The sequence below is a fragment of the Equus caballus genome, chromosome 18 (assembly GCF_041296265.1).
Source record: "Equus caballus isolate H_3958 breed thoroughbred chromosome 18, TB-T2T, whole genome shotgun sequence".
NCBI lineage: Eukaryota > Metazoa > Chordata > Mammalia > Perissodactyla > Equidae > Equus > Equus caballus.
In genome coordinates, this window is record NC_091701.1 from 24,721,662 (window position 1) to 24,736,306 (window position 14,645).

A 14,645-nucleotide genomic window follows, 5' to 3' on the forward strand; every position below is an offset into this window, starting at 1 on the left:
ACATAAAAATATCTACTCTTTAAAAAAAAACCTCTAAAGTCAAGTCATATTAGCAATGCAAGAAACACAATAATGGGGAGTAATATAAGGTTTTACAATAGGACTATTCCTATATTATTGTTTCAGAGGAAAACAGTTATCAGTCAGCAATTATTCTTTTCCAGCCACTGTACTAAGCCCTGGAGATAGAGAAATAAATCAAACACACATGGCTCTTCTCTTCACAGAGTTAGAGTGAAGAATAGAGATGTTATCCAGTCCAGTAAAAAAATAGAGCTACTAAACAAATAAATATAAATAAATAAGCAAATATTGGTGCACAGAATTTATAAAAATGAAAGTACTGGGTGCTTTGGTGTCATAAAACAGAACGATCTAATCTATTTGCAAAGCCAGGGAAAGATAAATAAAATTCAGCAAGGTAAAAGTGTGAAGGAGAATATTGCAGATAAAGGAAAGAGGCTGTTCAAAGTCTGAGAGTGGAAGAGAATAGAAAATATTTGAAAATATCTGAAAAACTAAGAAGTCCAACAGAAATTGATTGAGATAGCGAAGAGCCAGAAGCAGGAGTCTGAGACTGAAAATTTACATACAGCCTGATTAAGAAGACTCAAAACAGAAATTCTGGACTTTACACAAAAGTTAATGGTAATCCCTTGAAAGGTTTTAAGTAAGATTTATATTAAAAGAAAAGAGTCGCTCTAGCCTTTGGCGAGATTAGGAGATCTATTGGGAAGTTACTGCAGTGGTATATATGTAAGGTAAGAACAGATTTAAATAGGGTGGAGACAGCAAAGATGGAGAGTGGTAGATTGATAGAAGATTTAGAAGAAATTTAGAAGATTTAGAAGAAAAAAATCGGCAGAACTTGGTGGCAGATCAAATTCATTTCAATTTTAGATATACATAGTTTGGGTGCTCATGAAACATCCAAATGGAAAATGGAAATGTTAAGACAGGTAGACAAAAGGAATTCAAGAAAAAAAAAAGCTTGGCCTGAACATGCTGATCTGGCAATCATAGACATATAAATGGAAATTGAAGCTTTAGAAATATTGACAAATGAGGTCGGCTATTAAATGGTTATTCATTCATTCAGCAAGTAATTGAGCATCTATTTTGTAAACAGTTCTAGGGCGGAACTGTAAACAGAGAATCTAGAAACATGTTGTGTACTCATTCAGATTTACATGTATATTAAAAAACTGCATAATAAATATGACCCCATCAAATATGTACAAAAATATACATGAGCAGAGTGAAAATAAAGTTTTTCTTCTGCTTAAGTAAGATATTTCTGAGTTTTGTTTCAAACACTACAACTAAAAGTAAATATTAATATGGATGTCTGGATTTTTTTAATGGAACTTAAGAAAATTTACTTAATATTCAAAAGATATACGTAAATCTTAAAATTACCCTTTCTCTGGGTGCACAGCTATAGATCTTGGTTGATCCAGGCCTTGGGAAATAATTACATAACGGAAAGAGCCATTGAGTCTTGCAACTTCAATTAAGTTGAAACCATGATCTGTCCAATATATGTTACCTAGGAGAAATACAGATGTGTTTATAATATAGTTGTGAGGAAAAAAATTATTAGTTATGGCTAATAACTAATTAATCACATAGCTATCACATAACTAATTAATCACATAGCTATCAAGAAATCATTTACTTACACTCTATATTGTTTTTTAATGTCTACATTTCCTTAGCAGAAAGCTGTAAATAAACTAATATACAAATACTTTCTAATCTCATACATCTGTAGTTTAAACCATATAGAGATATATTTATATCTTAAAAATAAGTTGAAACTTCTCTCACCTGAAGAAGGGATCTATTTTAACTTTCTACTGGCTTCAGGCAAAAGAGAACTTCTAACACTTGTTTACCTGCCTCATGGAGTTCTCAAGAGATTTGGGCAAAATTAGCACTACATAATCTACTTCTACCTAAAAATACTTTCCCGAAGGCTTTTGAGCATTAGAAAGAGTGAAGCCAAAAGCAAAAGAGACTATTTACCCTTGTGGCTACAAGTAGAAAAAAAATCGTTATGAGTCAGAAATAGAATTTTTATGAAGCAGATTTTGCCCCTAACAAAATAGGCATGAAATGAAAACAGAAAAAGCCATGGATTATACCAGCAATCCAGTCAATAGCTATCCCTTCCACTCTTCCCAAGCCATTGGTAATGATATCTTCTTTCCAAGTCTGATCTCTTTTAGCTCGGCTAATTTTATTGAGGCCCATGTCTGTCCAGTAGATGGTATCATTTTCTACAGATAAGACAGAGAAAAAAAATACACCACACACTATAAAAGGTATCAATATATGTATTAGGATCACATCGCATCAGTATTTTTTGGGTTATCATCCTGGGTGTACTAGAGTATAAGTATTCTTCAGGATAATTTACTAATATAAATAGTTAGAGAGATATTAAAACAACATGAAAGAATTGAACCAGTTTTTTAAAAATATTTTTGAAACATATATGGAAATAACATCATATTCTTTATTATTTTTTCTTCATTTTTTCCTACTCATTTTACCTTAATAAATACTTGTCACCCATGAATTTGCAATCTTAATATCAAACTGTGTTATTTTTCTTTTCACACCTATACGTGTGTCTCACCCTTCTAAAGATAAAAGAATGCTACTAGAGACAATCAACTCAACAGAGTCTCAAAGCAGAGAACGGAGAAAAAACATAAGGGCATTTCAATTATATCAAGGGGGTTTTAAGCATAAGGTCATTCAAAATGTATAAAGCCTTAAAAGTGCCTTATTATCCAGTTATTCCTTTTGAAGTGCTAGTTTCCCAAATGTCAACTACAAACCCCTTACATTATTTTTCAAACTCTCATTGTACAAATGGGTTTAAGAATATTTGAAAAATGGCTCTATGCTATCATAGAGTCTTTAAATAACAGTGCTTGTTGAATATTTGAATGAAAAATGTGTCTAAAGACTATAAATGAAATATATTGTATGTGCATGCATATGCATAAAGGGTAGCAATTATAGACCAATGATTTTAAATATAGCCACCAGAAAGACACTGGGGACAAATCATTAAATAATAAATTTACCACTAAGAGAGTAAGCTTTTGTGTTGTGACCTATATGGCCATTTGAAGAACAAATCCTTTAAGACCAGTATAATTTCCCTCTGGCACAGTGACAGATGATGAAAACAAAGAAAAAGCAATTAGTATAATAAATCCATTTATCAGTAAGTTTTGGGATTCCATTTCAAATGAAATGTAGTCTGCACTATTTTACCTATTTGGGAAAAGATTCCAAATAATCCCTGTTCTCAATAATGGTTGTCAAATACACAACTGTTTGAAGCAGAGCAGAGATAATATTTTCAAATATATATCTGGAAAACACGGGCTTGTTTGACTTTTCCAATTTTGTAAAATATCAGTTAACATATTTTCATTATTCAAAGAGTGAATCAATCAACAAAATGAACATGATTTTTGCGTAAATATTAAGCATCATATGCAGACTCTAATTCTCTTCCGCAAACGTTAGACCCATAGATCCAACTGCCTACTTTATCTCCACTTCTATGTAGAAAAGGCAATCTTGATACACAAAAGACAAATTCTAGATTTCTACCTGAAACACATTTCTCTTGCGGTCTTCCACATAACTTCCCAGGCCTTGGTGGTATGAATGATGACACTTCCATCTTTAGTTGCTAGGGCTAAAAAGCTCATATTGTCCTTGATCACTTTTTCTCACACTTTGCATCTAATCCATCACCAAATGTTCTCATAGTCAATCTATTACCAAGTATTTTTGGCTTTTCTAATTCTTCTTTCAAATCATATCCATCAGTCAACCACCTCTCACACTCTCTACTACTTATCATGTAATCCAAGTCACTAGCAACTCTTGCCTGAAGTATTGCAATAACCTCCTAACTTAATGGCCAGCTCCCACTTTTGCCTCAGTACTCCCCTTTCCTCATGAGTCTTTTCTCCACTTAGGGACCACTGTTACCCTTTTAAAAAAATAAAGAAGTTCCTTTCTCTGCCCTCCACTCAAACTCTCTCATCATTTCCCATCTCATCCAAAGTAAAATTAAAGTTCCTTCCTATGACCTTCATATCTACTCACATCCTTCAACCCTCTCTCACCTGATAACCTTCCACTCTTCCCCTCATTCATCAATTTCTAGTAACACAGATCTTCTTCTTCCTAAAATAAACCAAATATCATTCAGTCTAAGGTTCTTTGTGTTACTTTTCCTTTCTGTCTGGAAGGTTCTTTTCCCAGAAATCTGCACAGCTGTGTCTTAGCTCAAATATCCCACTTCTTACTGAAAATTTCCCTGACTACTCTATAAAAATTATTTCCTTACCAGGCTCTATCCTCTTTACCAACCCTATTTTTCCCCATAGCACTTATTACTGTCAAACACGTTATATATTTATTGTTTTTTTTCATTAGTGTCTGCCTTTTCTCACAGGAATACAATCTCTTGGAGGGCTGGGACTTTTTATTTTTTTCACTGCTTTATCCCTGACACTAGAATAGTGCCTGGCACAAAGTAAGCTCAGAGTAAATGTTTGGTGTGTCAGTGAATGAATGTGCTGTGCTGAACAAAGACTGGTTGGGAGAGGATACAAGGAAGAAACAGCTCTCACCATGAGAAACTTTATAAGCTCATCAAGGAACAGGAGGTATGAACATGAAAAACTGACTAACAATTCACAATAGTGTAGCATGAGTGGCATATAAGTAGCACAGACAGAGATTTTTGCAGGAGTTCAAACGCAACGTTCACAACAATCTTCACAAGTCCTAGAAGAAAGGACCCTAAATTTCTGTGTGGTCTTATTTTTGTGTCACTCTCTAATAGCTTTGCCAGCAATGCAAAAATTTAAAGTTCCATATAATCAGGAAGGGTTCTTTCTCACATATACCATTAGATCTTGCACATGCCTTTAGTATTACACTGAGCTGAAATTGCATTTGTGCATTTCTTCTTAAAAACAGACTGAGATACTTCATAGGTAGAGGACTGCAATTGACCCAATTTTTACCAATGAAGACACAGGTGCAGTAGATACTTCATAAATATTCACTTTGTGAATAATAGATTAATTTGTAATGCTGAGGCTATCTCTCAATGGTCAAGTCCACTAGATCACAGCACTGAGGAACTGAGAGTTGCTTGTGTTCTTTCTATTAGGTATATTTGGGATATTAGCGAGCAAATTAATCATGTCTTGATGCATTAAGGAGGATCAAGAGGATGGAGAATTAAACCACTCATTCATATCCAAATCCCTTTCCTTATCATTTTTTTTGTATATATATTGCACACCTACACACTTTAAATGGAATAATTTCACTAAGATATAAGAATATGTTTTCTGATATCTGGAAATATCTGCAAAATAAACATAAATTAAGTCAAGAATATTTTAATTAGGGATATAATCAGGCTGAAAGATGATAAAATTTTACAACAAACTGTAAAGATAAAAAATGGAAATACGTATAAAGATAAAAAGGGAAGAAAAGACTATCATAACTCTTCTGATACTTATTCCAAAATATGATATTTTTTAACTTTAATTAACCCCATCAATGGATACTTATACAATTCTTAGTATGTGCTAAGCATTATTATAGGCATAGGAGTGTGGTAGGGAACATGACAGACAGTCCCTGTAATCATGGAGTTCAATTCTGGAGTTGAATTACACTATCTTAAGACATATGATAACTGGTAATGTATAATATAATTAAAGATTGGAAAATAGAATTTGTAATTTAAGATTATAACAATTATAATTAGTTCCCCACAGGCATAATTAGACAAATAGGACAAACGGTAACTATTTTCAGGGATTACCATATAGAGAGATAGGGTCAGCTACTGTGCATTGTAACTACAGTCAGAATCAAAAGAAAGCCACATATTATCATAATGATAGTTATCCATGAAGCAAGGGAGTGGCTTTTTGACACTGAGAAAAGTTAAACTTTTTGAGTTGAGCTGAAGAGCTAGCCATCTACAGAAGCTCGATTATGCATGGTTCTGTCTGAAAATAGGAAATAAGAAATACAAGTCTCTTAAAGTCCTTTCACCCTTAGATGTCTATTTTCCTGAGATTAATTAACAAACATTTATTGATCACTTGTTGTGAACACACTAGAGTCCGTGTTATCTTGGGCTGCTGGGTCCTAGAAAATTCAAAGTCGTTTCCTGGCCTAGATTTACATGCTATTTCAGAAAACACCATACACATGTGAAAAAGAAACCAGATAAAATACAATGTATAAGATTACTATGCTTCTCTCTCCTAGTGAAATACTCACCAGCACACTAGGAAGATAGCAGACCAGAGTGCAAGGAGTCTGGGGCTGGATCCTACCATTGCTCTACCATTTACCATGAGACTTTCACAGTTATTTTCTCTCTCCTGGCCTCAATTTACTACCACTTTCAGATGAACTAGTTGCAGATATCTTTCTCCTTTAAGGTCAGAAATATAAGCATTCTCCATGGTTGTTATCATCATTTGTCAGCAGTGACCCTACCAGCCAGGCCAGAAATACAATTGTTTCTACATTTACAAAGGCTGCCTTAAGGCCATGGACTTCATTAATTCCCCTAGTTTAGTCAAGATAATGGTTTCCAAACTGATTTCCATCCTAAAACTTTAACAGATATTAATAGTTACCTCTAATCCAAACTTATCTTTTGCTTTTTCAAAAATCACCTTCTCTAATTTTTGGAAAGAGACTTTCTCACATCACTCCTACTTTTTCCAATCATCATGTGTCTCAACGCAATATTTTGTTTCTGTTCTGCGTCGTTTCAACCCAGATACCAGACTCAGTCCTTTTCGTTAATCCACTTCTTATTCTCCCACCCACATTCACAAGCACAACTATTCATATAAACATGAACTACAAACAGTGCCACAGAATTTATGAAAGCATGAGATAAGGAGATTTCTTATAATAGCCTAAACACTTCAAACTGAAAATTAGAAATCCTTATTCCAAAAAGTGCTCTAGCCACACCCACCACAGGTTCTTTTTCAGTGGCAGCTTTATTTTGTGCCCCAGTCTCACACCTTATCCTCAGCTTGTCTCCTCTCCTCTCCTCTCAATTTATCATTCCCTCCCCTTTCTGATTACCCACTCTCTAAAAAGAAACCCTCTCTAACCACTGCCCCCAACCTCAGCAACAGATCTGCCTCTACATAGCTCAAATCCAGTAGTTCTCAAATGGCTGCCCATAAGAATTGCCTGGGGAAATTTCAAAAAATATATCGAACATACAGCTACACCTCAGAGATTTTAAATTGTTTAGTCTGGGGTAGTCTGCAGGCTGAGAATTACTCGTTAATCCATCAAAGGTACAGATAAGAAAAAAAACTCTTATTATATAACAGGGTACAAGATCTTGTCTAGGAGATCTCTACTATAAAATGCTACTCCCTCCTCCCCACACCCAGTCCTCAGCCACATTACAACCTCATTGCTAGTGGTGGCTCACAACCAAAGGGATTTCCAAGGAGAGAAGAGCCTGACATAGTCTCCAGAATGTCAGAGCTGGGTTTTCTTTTTGACTCTAGTTGGGGGAGGCTTTTAACTTGAAAAAAAAATGTAGTTTTTTAAAATTTGCTCAGTGGATTCTGATATGCCACTGGCCCCAGATCTGTTAGAAATCACTGCTCTTCAACCTATGCCTGAATCAAGCTAAATCTCAAGGCAGTTCATAGAGAGATTACTCTGCTTTGATCCTTTGCCACTCCCAATAAGCCGGCTTTTATTGAACTATTTATGTGTCCTATGCCACGGGTATGTATTTTTCATTTGATTTTTTCTTTCAAATTATGTAGACATTGTGAGCCTTGAAACTGATCGTATTCCTCTCTTTGCACTGGTTATTGGAAATACAAAAATTAAATTTGCTGCCCACTTCTAGCAAAAAGACAGAATTTTACAACATGCATTCTATCTAGTTTCATGTTATTTTTTCTTGCCTAATTTTTCTCTTAGCACTCATTTCTTCACACTTTAATTGTTCATTTCATTGCAACTCCTGCATTTTTGGAAGCTACATAAAATAATTTTTAGAACAAGATGAGATATATATATATTTTTTTAACATATAAAATTATATGTTATAGACAAGCGACATCAAAGGCAGTGTACATACTGTTGTCAATGGCTAGGAAAACCAAGAAAATCCAAGACAATGCAAGAAAATGTTAAAGTTGTGTTTTTCACTTTTTTGTTCCTTGTTCTTTTAAAAGTTCTATTTAGGGGGTAAGCCCAGTGGCTCAGTGGTTAAGTTCACACATTCCGCTTAGGTGGCCTGGGGTTCACCAGTTCGGATCCTGGATACGGACCTACACACTGCTTGGCAAGCTATGCTGTGGCAGGCATCTCACATGTAAAGTAGAGGAAGATGGGCATGGATGTTAGCTCAGGGCCAGTCTTCCTCAGCAAAAAAGAGGTGGATTGGTGGCAGATGTTAGCTCAGGGCTAATCTTCCTCAAAAAGAAAAATCCCTATTTAGGTATATATTTTATAATGCATTAAATCATAATATTTAATATAGCAATGACATATTCTTTATAAGTAAATAATTTATTGATGAACTAAACAAACAAGTATTTTAAGCAAAATCTCTTTTTTTTTAGCCAGTAGGTTGTATAGTAAGAAAGAAAGGTTTAGTACCACTGGTACAGCTGTTACATTCCAATCATGCCCCATTTGGGGCACATTCAGTGCCATGATGCACCAGCTGAAATCTCTGGAGCAGACTATGAGAATTATAGAAACTGAGAAGGAAGCAATGTCAGTCAAGGTCATCAGGAAAGACCTCACAGAAGAAGTGAGGCTTTCACTGATCCTTGAAGACTGGGTAGCATTTGGATTAGGAGAGATGCACAATATAGTTCACAGAAATCTAGTTGAGATAAGGAACCAATTTCATAAATGTGACCATCTTCATAATAAGAGGGAGGGACAACAGGACCATTCAGGAAGAATGATGACAACCAGTTCTGAATCCATCAGACGTCTGGGTACAGATGTGAATTAAGTTGTACTTTCTATTCTTTTCCAACTTTAAAAGCATTTCTTCAAACACTTTGCAGGCTAATAAGTTCTCAATATTCCATATTAAAAGGGATTCAATAATAAAGTGCTAATGAATTATATTTGCTTCTTTCATCCTGAGAAAGGCAAATCAATATAAACACAAATGGGCAATTTTCTTACAGCAACAAATTACTAAGAACTCCATCCTTGTGAGTAAACAAAATAAAATCTGCAGACTTTAAAGGTTTTAGATATCTTAATCCCCTTAAGGTACAATGTTATGAAACTTTAAATAATGTACATTCTCTTTTAAATTACTCCTCTATCAAATAAGAAATATATGCCTATCTTGCTTTTGTGTCCTGAATGGAATTTGCATTAAGTGTACTTATTATAAAAGTAATTCCACTTTCAGGTTTTGAACTGTTTCCTCTCAGATTAAAGAAAAGAATCTTTCACATTTTCTTAAGCATTCACTGTTTTTTCTCTTCAAAGCAATTGCACTGTGCTGTTTTTCATTTGCATTAAGTTAGTTCTCACAGTCCTTGTGTGCCTAATGTTGACTTTCGGGGAGCATATGAGACTAAAATGTGCTGTCACACTCTCATCTTCTTCAGATTAGAAAAGGACGGACAGCAGCTCCAAGGAGAAATCGTTTTAATTTATTCTGTTCAGACTCCTAGAACTAAGTCGTTAAATCGAGACAGCATGTTGAATAGATTTGTCTTCAGGGGACACCTACTCAGACATTTCTTCAAGAAACCATCAACCCATTTCAAAAAACTTTGCCATTCCATTTCACTTTTATTTTTGAAGAGAGAAAAGGCAGAAATCTTGTTCCTCAAATGGTTGGTTTCTATGCTATGCCTCGAATTAGTAAATCAGACAAAGATGGAGTATACACCTTAAAAACAGAGGCTTTCCCAGCAAATATGTTTGGATTTCTTTTTTTTCATCATCACCCTTGGTGAAAAAAATACCTTACTTAAGTTTACTGAAAAGAGGCATGTAGCATAGTAACTAAACACTTGGATACTATGTTCTGATTTCCTGAGTTGAAAATCTCAACTCCTCTACTTCGTGTTTCTATGACATGGACAAATTACTTTATCTTTCTGTTCGGTCTCCCAATATGTAAATTGGACATAATAGAGTTGCTGTGACGATTAAACAAATCAATCTGTTAAAGCACTTAATGCCTAGTACATAGTAAATATAATAAAGTATGAACTATTTAAATTAAAAAACACAAAGCATATGAATTAACAAAATGAAAAGTATACTGACTAATAAATTTGGTAACTTTACATACTTTCGAAGTTTTAACGTGGTTTTAGTTTAACATACTATCATCTTTATACATTTAAAACATTAAATGTTTAAATTTAAACATTAAATTTAAAACATTAAATCTTAAAATATTTAAATATTTCCTTTGCAAAAGGAGAGAAATCTAATTTTAATTAATCTCATCCAAGGAAATAACAAAAGAGATAGAAAATCTCTTGAAAATAAACAATCAAACATTGCTGGATATTTCCAAAGTCACTGTCTAAGAATTTTTCATATTAAAAGTTAACATTGATTTGGATGCACAGTGGCATCTCATTTTCAGAAAGGCAAAGTTAAGTTTACTATTAAAAGTTACATGAAAATTTGCTCTACAAATTACTTGAAATTGTCAGTGTTTATTGTACTTAAGGCCCGGCCAAAAAAATTTAAAAATTTTCAGGGTAAGAAAAAGTTATTATTAACACTGTTAAAGAATCAATAAAATCTCTCTCCTCAATGGCCATCTTAATTGTCTATGCATATCACCTGATTCATAGGTGACAGATAGATATATAAGATTCTTATGATATGATTATTTTCTAGTTTGACTTTACTACTGTTGACTCATAGCTCACATGATAATAAAACTCATGCTCTGCTTGGGTTTTCAGAAAAAAATGCAATTCTTTTTTGTGAATAAATTACTGCTTAAAATAGAAAAAATGTAAATCAATATTTTTTATTGAGAGCTGTGTGTATTATAGAGGATACAAAAATAACCAGGAAGCCAGCTTTAATCTTCCCAGATAATTAGTCACCCTCTTATAAGTATTTGGTAGCCACATACATTACCTAACATTTTATGATAAGATGAAGTTGTTTCTCAGCCTACATTAGGAGTACATTAAAGGAAGACTCCATATTCTCCTCCTAGTTAGCTCCTCAGAAGCTGGTGCAATACTTTGGACTGTAGAGACACAAAAGCTCAATGAATGAATGGTCAAGCAGGAAGGTGTGCATTCTTGCCATCAAAAAGTTCAAATTCAATATGTTAGATGATAAACCCATCAGAGCTGCCCTAAATCTCTTCCTTTACCTGTGCTCTCTCTCAGTTGATGTGAGGAATAAACTCCCCATCACCCAAACTAAAGACCTGAGAGTTATGCTTGATTCCATGTGCATCTATTTATCTTAGCACTACATCCAGTCAGTCGCCAAGTTCTGCATGTTTTAACTACTACTTCTTTTTTTCTTAATCTGCATATACCACTACAGTTTCATTCAGGTCTTTACCATCTCTCTTCTACATGATTGCAACAGCCTCCTAAATGATCTCCCTTCCTATAATTTTATTCTCCTCAAACCCATTCTCACAACTGTTAGGGTAACAGCTAAAATGCAAATCAGATCTTCTTGTTTACCAGTGTTCATGTTTGTAGGTTTCTCATGACCCTAGGATGAAGTTCAGACTCCTTAGTAAGTCATACAAGGCCATCTATGATCGAGAATAGTGGCCTACAAACTTTTTTGATGAGTAAAATAATTTGAGTACTCATCCTTAATATATATGTTTGAATCCATTATATACGTACACATACATGAAACATGCATGAAAATATACATTTTTAAACGGAACAAGAAAAAATAAATATAAACAGTTATAATATTTTTCCTCCCTGTATTTGACTATCTTAATCAGTTATAAAGGGTGTACACTTTTCTCCTCTCCTGGAAAAGTTTCAGCCTATAACTACTTCTTTGGTCTTGTCCAGCACATCTTCCTGCCTCAGACTTGACTCTAGCAGCACCATCTTGTTTGTGGTCACCTTTACTCCCTGTACACAGACCTATCATGTCATTACTTGCCTCAGTGCCTTTTCTCATGTCATTTCTTCTGCATCTTTTTAAGCAGGAAACTCTTATTCAGACATTAAGACTAACGCATTCCTCCTCCAAGAAGCCTTCTTAACTATCCCAGTCTAGCTCAGTATCCTCCTTGTTGCTCTCACAATAACCTGTGCTTACCTCTAAAGCTGTACTTAGCACAGAGTATTACACAGCTCACTTTTTATGTATCTTCCTTTCCAGTAGATTGAAAATGATTTTCATTCATCTTGGATTCACAATGTCTATCTCCAGTTTTCCATACATGCCAACTGAATAAATGTTGATATTCAATTAATAATAATAAAAATAGAATCAAATAAATGATAAAATAGTTAAAAAACAGAGTATTATCTACAGCAAAGAAGGGTAAGATAAAAAATAATTTGCTGAGAAGATAAGAAATAATTTAATAAGGCAGTAACATTTTAGCTGATTATTGAATGAGTTAAAGAACAAATACGCATTGATTGTCCTATTTATGAAATTATGTGCTCCTTCCTATGGCAAAATAGTAAAATCAGGGGGCAGGATGTAATTATAGTAAGCATCATTTTATAATAAATTTCATTATATATCAACGGTAAGTTAAATGAGAAAACTGTGATTTTATGAAGCTTAAGCTCAAGAATCAAAGCATTTTTTGAAATTCTAAATATTTAAAATTACAACAATGTTTGACAAGCTATACACAAAAAGATATAATATTTGTCTCATATTGTTTAGTAACAACTCAATAATAAAATTATATGATGTCTTGGATTTGCCTGAATTAGACGAAACAAATTGGTCATGGATTGAAATGGGTGATGTGCACATGAGGGATTCATTATATTCTTCTCTCTACATTTTCATACATGTTTGAAAGTTTCCACTGTAAAAGTTTAAAAAGTGCCCCACCAGATTGAAAAGAAGTCCTGTTTTAATTATAATTCATAATCAGATTCAGAAGCTTTCATGATAACAAAATATATCTAAAAGCTCTAATCTCTAACATAATTTTCTTGGATGACACTCTCAGTATTTTATCCATGAAGGAAACTAAGAAACTCCAACAATTTCAATAATTTTTTTTTCTTTTTTTTGAGGAAGATTAGCCCTGAGCTAACATCTGCCGCGAAGCCTCCTCTTTTTGCTGTGGAAAACTGGCCCTAAACTCACATCTGTGCCCATCTTCCTCTACTTTATATGTGGGATGCCTACCACAGCATGGTTCGCCAAGCGGTGCAATGTCCTCACCCGGGATCCAAACTGGCGAACCCCAGGCCGCTGAAGAGGAACGTGCACACTTAACCGCTGTGCCACCAGGCTGGCCTCTCAGTAAAATTTTAACAGAACTGTGCTCTGTTAACCACAAAGTTTTCAGGTTAGTAGTGGAGAAATAGTAAAACAAACAAAGAAAAAAACCTGAAAGCAAAGAAAGTACTTACGTGAGCTAGGCTTTGGAGGGTACATATTAGAAATAGTCATATTCTTAGTCTAGCTCAGAATCAGAAACGGGATTACTAAAAGTATAGAGTCTTGAAGAAGCTCAGGTAAGGGGTGATTTTTCACCTCAATTAGACTATGCTCGTGCTAATGAGAGCTTAAATATTATATTAGAAAATTAACTAGGATGAGATGGAAAAAATTAAAAAGACCCCCATATCATCTTGCATTATCAGGTAAATGAAGAGAGATGTAATTTAACAAAAAAAAAAATAATAATCATAAGGTAGGCTCAAACATTTTACAAAATATAATATAATGTAATACATCCCAGAGAGATAAAGAAATACAAAACTCCTTAAGAAATTTTGATTCAATGAGAATACAAATGAAATAGTTTTAGAAAGTTTGTGATAGAACATCTTAAGAAGGGCAGATCGAGGAGAAAGACTTGTCCTTTCAAGTTAGTCGAAGTAGCTAACTTGAAATGTTTTCAATTATCAAAGTAGAGGGATAACAATTCCCTCTCTGTAGGTATGTTATGTATGTGTGTGTCTATGTGTATCCTTTTCTTCTGCTATATTACCTTGAGCTCCAAGCCTCTTAGATATTAAAAGAAAAACAGTGACAGACTAGTAAATAATTGGATAGGAGTCTAGAAAGGAAACTCCAGTGCTTTAGGAAATCTATTGAGTGACTGAGTGGACCTGCCATCTTCCTTTGGACTTCAAATTTAGCAAATGCATGACGGGAAGAAGACTTTATTTAAGACCCGTATGAAGGAGAATGTTATCCTATAAATCCTATAATATGTGTCTTATTTTGTTGCTGTGATTTTACCCCAGTGTACGAAATTTGATAATTAAATCATAAAGCAAGTCCACAATAAAAACTAGTCCACAAAAGCTGTGTACAAGAAAGTCCAAAGCTTTACTCATAAAAGCCACAAATTAGAAATA

General features: G+C 34.1%; 1 protein-coding gene across 4 annotated transcripts in view; it reads right to left on the reverse strand.

Moving 5' to 3' along the window:
* The window catches only part of LRP1B (LDL receptor related protein 1B), a 1,824,397-nt gene that overhangs the window by 461,030 nt on the left and 1,348,722 nt on the right, over positions 1–14,645 (reverse strand). For all 4 annotated transcript variants that reach the window (XM_070241833.1, XM_023622537.2, XM_023622536.2 and 1 more), the window contains 2 exons: positions 2,148–2,282; positions 1,420–1,549 (listed from right to left, as the gene is read on the reverse strand). In XM_070241833.1, coding sequence (XP_070097934.1) covers positions 1,420–1,549; positions 2,148–2,282 — 265 coding nt within the window. The remainder of the gene's footprint in view (positions 1–1,419; positions 1,550–2,147; positions 2,283–14,645) is intronic.